General features: G+C 34.7%; 1 protein-coding gene across 1 annotated transcript; it reads right to left on the bottom strand.

Annotated features, from left to right (window-relative positions):
- Positions 1–1697: 1697 nt before the first annotated feature.
- LOC145056822 (uncharacterized) lies at positions 1698–12340 on the bottom strand. Its single transcript, XM_079004546.1, has 7 exons — positions 11367–12340; positions 11154–11300; positions 10810–10919; positions 3555–3900; positions 3262–3450; positions 2931–3031; positions 1698–2260 (listed from the first exon to the last, which is right to left on the bottom strand). Exons 1-7 carry the CDS (start codon positions 12273–12275, stop codon positions 1807–1809), a joined length of 2256 nt encoding a protein of 751 aa, XP_078860672.1. The 5' UTR covers positions 12276–12340; the 3' UTR covers positions 1698–1806.
- Between the last annotated feature and the right edge of the window lie 1705 nt (positions 12341–14045).

Genomic DNA, 14045 nt, shown 5'->3' with positions numbered 1-14045 from the left:
TGGATTTGGTCCCTCGATAAACTGAAATGACTTTAATGCTCTTGGGCATTTATTTTCAATTTTTAAAATCATTTTTTTATTGTTTAATAATTGTGTATTCATTTTAATAATTAAAAAATGAGCCCCCTCTCTCTCTCTTTCTCCAAACACACATACACTCTCCAGATCCTCCAAAAACGAAATCAGCCCTGTCGTTACCTAATCCTCCAAAAACGAAATCCACATTCTTCATCTTCTCTATCTCTCATTCATCAGAAAGGTGTCGACTTCAACGATTCTTCCTTAGATGATCTAATCCGGTGGGGAAACTCCAACAACAGCTTCATCGTCGTTGACTCTTTAGCTTTCTCACAACACCTCTTACCTGCTTACTTTAAGCACAATAATTTCTCCAGTTTCATTCGCCAACTCAATACCTATGTAAGCAATTGAAATCCTGTTTAGTTCATATTTAGTTTATGTGTATGTGTGTCTGATTGATGTTTATGTAGGGATTCAGAAAAGTGGATCCGGATCGATGGGAGTTTGTGAATGAGTGGTTTGTGATCGATGTTTATGAGGCAAATGAACAGTAGTAGGGGAAAATATTAAGGGAATATGCGAAGAGATGATGAAGAGGAAGAAGAAGATATGGAGATTGTGGGGTTAAAATAGGAGCAGAAGGCACTAGAAGATGAGCTTTTCTCTCTTGGATTTGAGTTCAATACGACAACAAATGCAGGTCTTTGTGACCCACATCGAACAGAGCAAGAAGTTTTCTCATCTGCTATCCATGTTTGTGGGTAAAGGTGGAAGTCGATCTGATTCCATCTACCCGCAAGAGGAAAGGGGGCAGAGTCGATCGGTGGGCAGATGGTAGATCCAACAGAGATACGACAACAAAATACAAGCTCTGTTACTGTTGGGCCGGAGAAGATGTAGCCCAGAAATTGATTTCTTCCAAAATAGGAAAATTATTAGTTGGTTTGTGTTGCAGGGAGGAAGAACAAGCGAAGGGGAATGTGTTTTTTTATTGTATCTATTCGAGAGAGAGAGAGAGAGAGAGAGGTGGGAGGCGAGAGAGAGAGAGAGAGGTGGGGCCTCTTTTTATTTCTTAATTATTAAAATAGATAAATATATATTAAATTAAAGAAAAATGAAAAATAAATACATGAGGGGCATTACAGTCATTTCAGTTTACCGAGGGACCAAATACGCACCGAAACTAGGCCAAAAGGACCACCAATCCAGAAAATTCGGGGTTTGGACTAAAACCCCCAAAAAAATGCAAACCACAGGGACCATTTTTGCAGTTTTGTCTTTAAACTATACTACTATTTAGGGGCTTCGCCCCTTGAACCACGGGGGTCTGGGGGCAACGCCCTTGGTAGTGGGGTTCAAGTGGTGGCAACCCTGGTGGTGTCTAAGGGGCATAACTCCTGGTTGGGGTCGAAAGTGCCATATAGTAGTTTTTGACAGTGTTGGGACAAGGGAGTTATCTCCTATTTTGGTCATTTTTTTTTCCACAGGTACAATAAAAGATATAACATCCATCATTGTCTGTTCTTGATCTTATATCAAGTTTTATCCGATTAGAGATTTCGAGTGTACCATCGACATGCTTTAATCTGAAAGTGTAATTTATGACTCTAGTAATCCAAGCATTCGTAACCCTGATTTCCAAAACAGGAGAGGGCTCTATAGGATGAAAAAACATATAAGCACCAAAATAGCTTTATTACAAAACTCAATTATTATTATATAATGCATTTTTATAATAATATTTAACACAAAGATCATCCACCAAAATTTAAATCTTAACAAAACTTACAATGGTCTAAATTCGATTCCTTGAACAGAAAAACCCGTAAACTTCCATTTATCACAACTTTTGAAGCACGTACGCATTGAAATAGTTGTTGCAAAATCTCCCGGGAATTCCCACACTTTAAGTTCCATCCAACCATCCTCCCTTAGTCTTGGATGACCTTTTATTTTGCGAGTACTTAATGGGGATTGAGACAAATGATCAAGCTGGGGTCTAATAATAGGAACATGAGGTGGAGTAATTAAATATATAAGCCGTTTATGTGTTATAAAGTCAATCTTGAGATCTATGTTTTCTACTTCTATTGGTCCCTCAAACACTGAGTGATGATTTTTAGGAAGTTTGTACAAGAGGTAACTTGCATAAGTTGTTTGAGGTGATAGTAGCTGGGATTCGATTACACAAGCAATAGAAAAAGAGTTTGTGTCTTGCGATTCTGCCACCATGTCAAATCTGCAAAGTAGGAAAAACATATGTTTCATTCAAATCTAGACTTGTAAAAACTGATTGTAGTTAATAGTATAGGATACATGGAATCTTAGATTTTATGTCCAAAAGATTCCTTGAGAAGAAATAGGAGGCTTCAACGTATATAGAGATGAATCTAGTGTAGTAGATAGAGACTCAAACACCCAATCCTATTTTTTGCATAATTTCTTACACAATTTTGTTCGATTCCAACATCATTTTTGCACCATTTTGTGGAAAATAAATACTATAACACCAAGATTGTGTTAAACTTTCATGTGTCAGTTTTGGTTCTTCAAAATTTATGTTTATACAGTTTTAATTTATTTGATTGTAGAGTCGTATTTACACGATTATTACTTATAATAGTATGGTTTATATTAAATTGTTATTAATAAACGAGAGTTTTGACAACTATATAAGTAAAAAAATGGAATATAACATGAACATATTTTTTGATATAAAAAATGATGTAATGGTTTGAAGATGAATCAATCCTTGCACTATTTTTGCACCATTTTTGTGCATAAATAGTGTTATATGTTGGAGATGAATCATTCCTTACCCTCTTTTTGCACAATTTTCGTGCATAAAAAAGTCTTATGGGTTAGAGATCGTATTAGCAACCATATGAATTGAGAAAAAAACAAATAACCTTGATTCTTGTAGGGGCGTCCATGTCCACTTTTCTTCTTGTAAGATTGCTCTTGCAGGTAGCATATGACATTTCTTCATATTTTCGTCAATAAAAAACCACTGATCATTAATAAAGTGTAGATTATTAGTAAACCTGTTGCATTATCATTTGAAATTATTCAAACTCTAAAGTGATAATTCATGAGAATTAACTTAACATAATCATTTGTAAAGTTATGATAACTGATGAAATAAATTGTGTGCTCTTAGTTACAATAGTCGTACTATATATTATGGTCCATTTTTTTCGACTCATGAATGTTTTTTTCTACTTGATGAGAGTTAATTACCTTTTCACCATTATTAATGGAGCACCCTTTACGAAGAAGACATAAGAGTTCCTTATTACTTGTGGAGTGCATTCTATCTTCCAACCACTTGGTTATTTCTGGATGATCACATGACATTTTTTCTATTTCAGAAGATGAAATGGGTTTGATATCCACATTATATTCATCCTTCAAATTTTGATGCTTCTCCTACAAAGCATATCAATATGGTATTATATTAGTACATAATTTTCATGGTTGATATATGCAATTTAACAAATATACATTTTTCATACTATGAAGTGTGAACTTACATGCTCTACGGGTCGAAATTCAATTCCTTCAAGAACCAGGTTACGATGTAGGGAATAATAGGATGGGCACACAAACCGAATCCTAAATTTATGTTCTTTCTGATAGCTAGTGAATTGGTATAATTCGGTCATTAGCCACCCATCTTCTCTGAGATGCGCAACACATGATGTGGAATATTCTTCTTCCTCTTCCAGTTTGTACTTAAAGGGTACATATGGCCCATTATCCCAAAGATGATGCTTGAAGACAAGGTTGATAGTATATGTGACATGTGTGGACAAGAATTTTGTATCTGCTTCTAGTCCAAAATCACCATCTATCATATGAAATACGACACTTGGAAATCTGCATATATCACAATACATGTGGTTGAGGTACAACCAGTGACGGACCTAAGAGGGGCCTCCCTGGTTTTAGAGTTTATATATATATATATATATATATATATATATATATATATATATATATATATATATATATATATATATAGGTTCATGTGAGACGGACTAATTTTGTGAGACCGTGAGACGCAATCCTAGCCATTCATTTGGTAGATAAAACAAAAAACATTTTTAAAATGCAAAATAATTGAAAATTTTCAAAAATTTTTTTCCAAATATTATTTTCGGAATTTATGTTTTCCAAAAATAAAAAAATAAAAAAACCATCTTTTACATATTCTAGTAGAATAAATAGAATATTCTACATATCTGAGAAATTTAGTATAATATTCTAACATTATAAAAATCACATTAGAATATTTGCTGTTTAATATTCTATTAGAATATTTAACGTATATTTAAAAAAGACGGTTATTTATTTTTATTTTTTTATTTATTTTTAGGTAATTAAAGTTCCGAAAATAATAATTAAAAAAAGAATATTTGGATTTTTCCTTTTATTTTGCATTTTAAAATTATTTTTAGATACGTACGACTCAAATTTTTTCCCCCGGTCGATTTTTTGGGGATTCTACGCTGCCTTCTTCTGCTTCAATCCCTTGCTCATCGATCTCCATTGACTGTCCTCCTGCCCTGGTTGTCCCTTGTTCTCTGGTGATAACTGTCCTATCGAACACTTCTGCCTCTTAAACATTTTGCCCAAATCGTTGCCTGAGGAAGCTTTTCTTTTCATTTTGGGGTCTCGCAAACTGCTGCTCTAATAGTTTCTACAATTGCTGCACTCCTGTCGAAATCCACCATTGCTGCAACACCTAAGGTACTGTTACCATGTTTGTACCAGGCTTCAATATCTAATCGATCTCAATCTAAATTAAGTCTCGTGTGCACTCTCACCAACATGTACAACCAGTTTAGTTTCAAATTGAATGTTGATGGGTCTCAGTATAAACCATGGTGTCAAATCTTCTCTAACTTGTGTGAAGGTACTTTATGTTATGGTCACATATCTGTTAAATCTGTTCCAACGGGGATGGGGACGAGAATAGTATTCTGTTGATGCTTGCATCAACTCTTGGTTTTGTAGCACCCGTGACCCAAGCTTGCTTCATATAATTTGTAGTGATGACTGTGCTGTTAAAAACCTTTGGGATAAGTTGGATGATTTTTTCTGGAACAACAAAATGTATCGCATGTTGCAACTCCAGGATCAGTTTCGCAACACCAAAAAGGATGCTAGTTCCATCATTGAATTCTGCCATACACTGGTGAATGTTGATGATGATATCAAAGATGTTGATTCTCCTATCATAGAAATTGAAATGGTAATGCAAATCTTGAGACAGTTACCATCTTCATATCATAGCATCGTTGATGTCATCACCAACACGAAGCCATTTCCCTCGTTTCTAGAAGCCAAAAATATGCTATTACTACATGAATCTCGTGAGGCTGCCATCGACACCATTCATGATCCTTCCATCTCTCAAAGTTCGGCTCTCTACTCTTCCTCCAACACCACCGGGAAATCCAAAAATCATTGGACCAAAACCGAAATAATGGAAGAAACTCTTCAAAAATTGGTGCTCATGGAAACTCTATGGAACAACAACAAACTTTTGTTGGTAAATTGGGAAATGCATTGACTCAGCAAAAACTTGCTGCCTTCTAACCTACTGGCTTCACACCTGTTGGACAACATCCCTCACATCAGTAGCCTCTCGGTGTGTATTAATAGCAATAGATAGCTTTACAACAACAACTTCAATATCCGTCTTCGCTGCATTCATAACTGCTAGGTCTTCAATAACCGATCCCTTAGTAGCAGCCTATGCCTGCTGGTTGCTCTCCATCAGCAACTTCTAGATTCGGATCTACATCTTAGCAACTATTTCAGCCCCCCACTACTCTTCAAAACCTACGCATACTTACCTGCAACAGTTTAACACCGGAGGAACATGCTTCGGCGGTCATGCTCCGTCCACCCTATAACAACTTACTCACTTAGCCTCAGTATTTCAAGCCATGCCTGTTCAACCGCCGACAAACAAAAACTACTACATGGATTTTGGTGCTAACTCTCACATGTCCTTCAACTCAGGTAACATGCTTTCTCTAACACCGTGTAACTCTAAATTTATTATGATTGGTAATGGTGCTATACTTCCCGTCCCTCACATTGGTCAAACTTTTTTCCACATTCTCACAATTGGTTAGCCTTAAATAATGTACTTATCTCGAATAAAATGGTCAAAAATCTTGTCTCTGTTCGAGAACAAGAAAAAGTCCTTTAAGAAGAAATCGTAAAGCTGAGCATAATTGTCTCATAGAAAACTGCTTTGTCGATGGTGTTGTGTATGCTGGAATGTTTAGATGAGTGTTCAAGATAAGGAAAGAATTATTCATACATATAGTTGATGACTTAAAGGGTCGAATTGCGTATTTTTCAATTAAAATGGGAAGCAAGACATAGGAAAGATTTATCTTCAATACATAAATACACCACCATAGTTTGTTAGTTAACATACAAAATGAGAGCATATTCATGGGATAAGTATTTGAGGATTCATGAGGAAACCACACAAGAGATTGCTTACAAGTTTTATAATGCTATGGTTATGGTTTACGTGAAACGATATTTTCAGAAACCTACTGTCTTTGACATCCACCAATTATACATGTCACATGAATATAAGCATGGGTTCCCTGGAATTCTAGGTAGCATTGATTGTATTCATTGAGCGTGAGTAATGCGCCCTAATGCATATCATGATCAATACATGTGAGGTGCTCACAATGAAACGAGGATAATTCTAGAAGCAATCATGTTCTATGATCTTTGGACAAGACATGCATTCTTTGGTGCCATGGGTTCCAACAAGGACATCAATGTTTTATATTAGTCGGCAGTATTCAGTTACACATATTTTGGAAATGCGTATGATGTGTCGTTGCAAGTGAATGAAGTATCATACATGTGTAGGGTACTGTCTTACGAATGTGATATATAATGAATTATCTATATTTGTCAAATCGTTGACATACCCAAATAACGATAAATGATTAGGGTTTAAAAGGATCTAAGATGCAACTATGAAGTATATGGAATGAGCGTTTGGTATCCTTAAGGGGTGTTGGCAGATACTCAAACTCCCGATATGTTCATGTGATCCTAGAAGATTACAAAACATAATGTATGCGTGCATTATATTACGTAATACAGTTTTAGAAGATAAAGGAAAAATAGATATGCCACTTTGATGACAACTCAATTTTGTCATCCTTCGAAGGAGTAGATATTGGTATGCCACAATACATGCTTTAGTGACCCAATTAGATGACGAATACAGAAATGTAATGATTATGTGAATCAAACAATATCAAGAACACAAGATGTAAATAAAATGGTTTTAGCTCTCATTAGTCTAGCAAGTATTACAAAGTGGGTCATGAAATATTTCTCTCACTAGACTAATCTCTCATATGGGTTCTTACATAAATGGGAGCTACTTACTTCATATTTATAGGAAAAAGCTCAACACATTACACAATCTAAGAGGGTAAGCCTACATCACATCCAATAAGAACTTTGCATCCTAACATTATCCCCTCAAATTTAGGATTGGATGTCCCGAATTCAATATCCAAAACGAGCACCAAGCGATCAAGACCAAATCTCCCTCGAAGTAACACCGGTCTTCAAATCCGCTTTGGAAAAGAATATCCAAAAAGCTTCGAATACCCATTTCGAATTTCTCCCTTTTTATAATAAAAAATGATTATAAAACCCAAAAGGTATGAGAAATGCTCGAGGAATATACCATACAAAACTCCCCCTCGATGTGTGACAAAAATGAAACTCTTCAATCCGAGAAAATCGAAAAGGTACACCAATGTCTTCAAATCTTTGACAACCTGAACTTGAAAATGAACATACATTGTTCATATACCACAAAAAATATTGCACCAAAAACAATCACAAAAAGACGAGAACAAAATAATGTTGTGAAGATTTCGACTTTTGGTGAGAGTTGCAAAAATTTCGAAAATTGGGTACAAACAACCACTTTCGCAAGTACTTCAGGGACCAATTGCGAAAAATCAGCTTCAAATTCATTCCAGATGTGAAACTTTACCCATTTGCGAAAGTGGTTATACAGTGCATTTTTGCATAAACTTCAGGGACCAATAACGAAATATCTTCCCACTTCACAGAAATATACCCATGATTCGAAACCGGGTATAAAATGTCAAAATGTTGAAAGATGAGGGACCATATATAAAAATCAATTCTCTTCTTCCCCAAGTTGTTCTTGTACACGAAAGAGCACATGTCATCAGTCGAAATCACTTTCAACTCCCAGCAAGTTTCCATAATAGTCGAACTACCAACACCACAAAATCTAGACCCCAATTCTCGATTCGAAACTTCACCCTTGAATCGACCTCAGTTCACTTTCGATTCCATGAATCTTTTGGCTCTTGACTATTGATCTCAAAATACTTTCGACTCAAGCAAACACTAATTAAAATCAAAATCACTTTCGATTCCATACTTGGTTCGATTTTATCAACAATCGAAAGACTCTCTCAACTCGAATCCATTCTTTCGACTGTAAAGATCGAGTTCAACAATTCACAATCAAAAAATCAATTCGACCCTTCACAGATTGACTTTTGTTCCTTACTTGAATCATACATCCAATTTCGCTTATCAAGCTTGAAAGTCGAGTCATATCCTCTGAACTGTCATTAATCAAAATCGAAAACAAATCCCTTTCGATTCAAATCCAAGCTCTCCTGATCAAAATTCGATACCAAAACTTTAAATTGCAACCTTGATTTTACTTTCGATTCCAACAATTTCGATCCTTGAATCTGGACTTTCAACTTCAAACTCCATCATTCAAATCCATTCCATATAACTTTCGATTCCAAAATTGAAATCCCAACTTTCGACATCAACACAATCCTTCAACTTTCGATTCCACAATTACATTTGACATTTAAAAATTTCGATTATCATCAATCAAAAACACTTTTGATTTTATTTCATTTACTTTCGTTTTCAGTTTCGTCCGTCACAACCAAACTTTTGTTCACTGAAACACCCAAAAAAATTCGATTTTAACCTTCGTTCCTAAAGCTTTGACAATCGAATCATCTGCGACTATCGAATTGATTCCACAAGAATTCAAATGCAATAAAATTGATCAAACCATCTAATTTTCTGAACAAATCGAGCCTTCTTCGTTTTCAATTGTCAAGAACAAGATTTTTGACTTTTTATTTGTTTACGCTAAAACCATTTATCGACAAACAAGTTTGAACTGAATCTATCATCAATTGCAATTGTTCTTCATCCAACATCCTTAGGATCCTATTCAAACAAATATGAATGAACCAAATCGAACCAATACTTAAGAACAAGAATATACGTTGGAATCAGAGAGTGAATTAAGATTCGATTGAATCGAGTTTAAGAATAATCGTGAAGATGCGATTTCCTTTAACTTCCTTGATGCTCAATATGGTAATCACCCCATCCATAAGAATCAATTCACCATGGAAGATGAAATGAGGATCTTTTCAACGAACACAAACAATACTTTTACAGAGAATCAAATCCTCTTTAGTATAGGGATCAATAGATAACACTTCTCCCTACCTCCTTCCTACCAGAATAAAACATTTTGGGGATCTTTCCTTCAGATTAACACCTTTAGTTCTTAACCAAACAATATGGTCCTCAACACATAAATTAGCGCTCCAGTGAGAAAGATTGGGGAAGATATAACTAATATGAGTGTGTTTTTTTTTGGAAGAGAAACGAAACATGGGAGTATTTGCAGTCGATGAGTATTCAAAAACCACACAACCACTTAAGGGAGATGTATGAGAAACCTTTATTTTTACAAAGGTGGAGATGTTCAAAAGAGTAGGAAGATTCAAGTCTTTCCTACCACCATGATTTTCATATTTTTCACTCAATCGAAGTTATTTGACAAAGATAACGAATATAAATGGAATGTTTATGCATGAGGAGATATGAGAATTAGGGATCATAGGGGGAGGCGAGCGGAGAGTACCCTTGGTTGCATGAAGATTAAACTTACCTCCGACCAACCCCTCATCTAGGCCGGTAACCAAAATTTCTACCCTCTTTGTTCACCCTTTTAGCCATAAAAACATATCAACCACAAGGCCATACTTTTCAAAAGTTTTCCACAATGCGCTTTTGTTCGGTCTTGAGGAAAATTAGAGACATAGAATGTAGTTGACAACCTCCTGAGATCATCCGTTATAGCCTAAGATTGCAATGTTATTATGTAAGGGTTTGATATTGTTTAACGGTTTAGATAAACATGCATGAAAATTTGATAACGGTAATTTAGTAATTTCACTTGGACACCTCAACTACAGGCATGGGCGGATCTTATATGGGGCTAGAGGGGATTGTGGCACCCCTGATTTTTTTGGCAGATTTAGTCCCTATACTTTAGTTTTATACATATTAGGTTCAGAAATATAAAATTTTGATTATGGCCCCTTCCGTTCACCAATTTTTATACAAATTATATTTTCGGCCCCCCAAATGAAAGATTGAAGCTCCGCCACTGACTACAAGGACAAAAAACCGCAACAAATCCCATACTTAAGAGCTTAAAATTGCAACAAATTCAATACTTTAAGAGCTCAATCATTAAACAAAGTTCTAGGGATGAAAACTACATAATTTTGTAAACTATAGGGACATGCTCTGTAATTTTCTTTTCATAAAAGAAACACTTTTTAAAAAGTCATATTATTTGGAGTAGATAGAAGGATAACAAAAGAGATAGATATTTAAACTGACCTTGATTTTTCATAATTTTTAGATAAATCGTATCCGCTTGTATATTCGAAAATAGATTCTGCTGCAGAAACCATTTCACATTGTTCACCATTTTTATTTATCGAAAGCCACTGAGAATAAACAAATTCAATTTAGAATATCAACAAAATGTTACAATGTGGGGCCCTAATAGGTATTTCTGACGTAGTCTTTTGGATTTTTTGAAGAAGATCTTAAATGAATCCCAATAATGTGACATATGTGTGACTAAAAACCAACACCATTTTTTAGCATCTTATTATTTGTCACTTCCTTAATTAATATGCGGCCCTTCAGAAAAAGACATAATTAACAAAATATATTACCGATTTACCCCCAGAAAGAAGAATTCCTTTGGAGAGAAGCAAGAAGAGTTCCTTTTGCGACCTATAGGACACTGGAGGTATTGCAAGATCTAGAATCTTACTTATTTCTTCAAAGTCCACTCTCTTTCTCACATCTTCAGAAAACTCCTGTATAAACATTTTACTTTAATTCTTTTTGCGTTTTAAATACAAAGAAAAAAAAAAAAAACTTACTTGTTGATCAAGTGCAATCTCAAGTTCTTTCACAATCTCAGCCATGGTTGGTCGTTCTTCACGCTCTCTCTTCAAACACTTATATGCGATGGATGAAAATGTATTCAACGAATCTGAATCCATGTTTTCCTTCAAATCTTGAAATATAATCTCATCAAGTCTCTTCTCATCATATAACTTTTGCCACATACGCACTAAAATTCGAAGCTGACCATTACTATATTCAAAGCATAATCTTCCACACATTACTTCAAATAAAACCACCCCAAAAGAATAAACATCAGACTCTTTCGATAGAAACCCCATCTCCCAATACAACGGATCACAATACCCTGGGGTACCTACAACATTCGAAATAAGATATGTATGTTGTTGATTAGCTGGACCTAGTTTTGACAAACCAAAATCAGACAATTTCGCATTCCAGTTCTCATCCAAAAGTATGTTTGAACTTTTTATATCCCGATGAAGAACTCTTTGTTGTGTTCCCGAAGGATCATGAAGGTAGTTTAGTCCACATGCAGCTCCTATACAAATCTTGAGACGTTGAATCCATGTGAGACTTGTGTTAGCAAGATACGCATCAAGGCTTCCATGAGATGCGTACTCGTAAACTAGGATCTTTTGTTCACCCTCACTACAAAAGTGCATGAGAGAGACAAGATTTTCGTGTCTGTAACGAGAAAGCATTAAGACTTCCTTCCAAAACTCTGTATCTCCTTGACCATGTTTACGATCTAGACACTTGAAAGCGACCATGGTTTGTCTTCCATTAACAGAGAGTTCTCCTTTGTATACCTGTCCGAACCCACCTCTTCCAATCAATTTGTCACGACCGAAGTTGTTGGTAGCTAATTTGATATCTTCCAGTTGAATTTTAAGGTGTTCAAAATCGTCCATGAAGGACATTGTTTCGAGGTTGAGAGAAAGTGCAGGAAGCAACTGAATCGATTAACATGAACATTTAATGTTGAAGTGGGTCCTAAAGTAAGTGGATAACACTGTTTTTCAACTTTACTTTTGCTATTTGATGGCGTTATCACGTTATGTTGTCGACTTCGTTTGGAGCTTTTGTAAGTGGATGACATTATTTTTTGGGTGCCTTAAAATGAATTTTAATTTAAGGATGAATGAACTTTAAGGATGATTATTTTAAGGGGCTTTTGATAAATTAATTTTAAGAGATGTCTTAAAATGAATTTTTAGGATGATTATTTTAAGGGATGTTTTAAAATAAAATTCATTTTAAGGGATGTCTTATAATGAAATTCATCTTATTAGGGGTGTCTTGAAATGAATTTACCCTTTAAAATTAAATTCGTTTTAATGGTGCCTTAAATGAATTTTAAGTATGATTGTTTTGAAGGGCTGTTTGATAAAATGTGGTGAATTTTGAACCAAATATTTCAAACCTTTTTTTTTTTTTTTTATTATTTTTTTTTTTAATTTTTTTTTTATTTTTTACAAAGGTTTGGTGTTTGGGTATTTATTTGAAAATGACTTTTAATTTATTAACTTTTTAAAAAGTTAATAAGTAAAAAAAAGTGTTTGAGTATTAGAAAAGATTTTTTTTTGAACCGACAAACTAAGATATTCTTAAAATATCATCTATGTCTCCTAGTGAGACTTGAACCTATGACCTCTCATTTGAAAGTGTTATTCCTTACCGTCAGACCAAAGATCATTTAGTAGAAGAGACATTTTAAAACAACTTTTTATATAGTGTTTGAAAATAGGTTTTATAAAAATCCCATATTCTAATTTCTTAAAGCTACTTATGAATTATTAGGTTTACATAACATATAAAGTACAAAACTACCATTGACTTACCCTTAACCATCATGACAGCCTCTAATACCCACATCCTTCCTTATCATATGTCGCCTCCCAGCCTGCAGATAGCTCGAATATGAAATCTTTTTTTCTTCCCTCACCTGCAATTGTTGTCAATACATCAATTCCATCTTATGGTGCTGCTCTATTTGATCGATTCCATCATTGCACATGATTCCGAGAGCTTGGTCATGTATTATGCAATAGGTAATAATATCAATTTTTTATTGTTATTTTACTTTCCTTTTGACGGATTGTTGAATCCGATTTCTGTATTTTGATTTTGCATACATATAATTGATTGTTTAATCCGATTTAAAATCTTATTTTGCATATTGATTGGTAATGAGTTCTGATTTTTAAGATTGTCCACCAGTTTCACTGTTTCAATGGCTATTTGCATCATATTGATTGGTAATGAGTTCTGATTTTTAAGATTGTACGGGCACCAAGTGTAACACTCAAAAATCATAATAAATTTAAAATTTTCAAAATCAACCATTAATCAACATTGTTTACAAAAATAGTCGGTGTTTTAAAAGCATTATTTCAAATCAGAGTTTTCCCAAGACCCAGTGACATAAAATAGGAAGCTGTGTATGATCATGCCTTTGCCTTTCCATGATCCTCTGAAGTAGTTGAATCGATAAACTAAAACTATAAGCCAAAGCTTAGTGAGTTCCCCCAAAGTAGCACACAAACACATATATAACAACATATATCGGGTCCACAACTAGAAAGACTGGATTACCCCCGATCCCACAGTATGAGTTTGGCATGCCAATCGAACCCTCAACTCATATATGGAATACTCCTGAGCCCTCAATATTAGTTTGGCATGCCAAT

Source organism: Lactuca serriola, chromosome 6 (assembly GCF_051521515.1).
Source record: "Lactuca serriola cultivar US96UC23 chromosome 6, Lser_US96UC23_V15, whole genome shotgun sequence".
In the NCBI taxonomy this organism is placed as follows: domain Eukaryota; kingdom Viridiplantae; phylum Streptophyta; class Magnoliopsida; order Asterales; family Asteraceae; genus Lactuca; species Lactuca serriola.
Note: the sequence above shows the minus strand (reverse complement) of the source record. Positions and strands in the feature narration are given on the sequence as shown.

Coding starts and splice junctions, on each gene's coding strand:
- LOC145056822 (XM_079004546.1), bottom strand. CDS start 12,275: ATGTCCTTCATGGACGATTTTGAACACCTTAAAATTCAACTGGAAGAT. Junction 3,901..10,809: donor AAAAATTATGAAAAATCAAG/GTCAGTTTAAAT, acceptor TGATATATGCAG/ATTTCCAAGTGTCGTATTTC. Junction 3,451..3,554: donor AATTTCGACCCGTAGAGCAT/GTAAGTTCACAC, acceptor TATGCTTTGTAG/GAGAAGCATCAAAATTTGAA.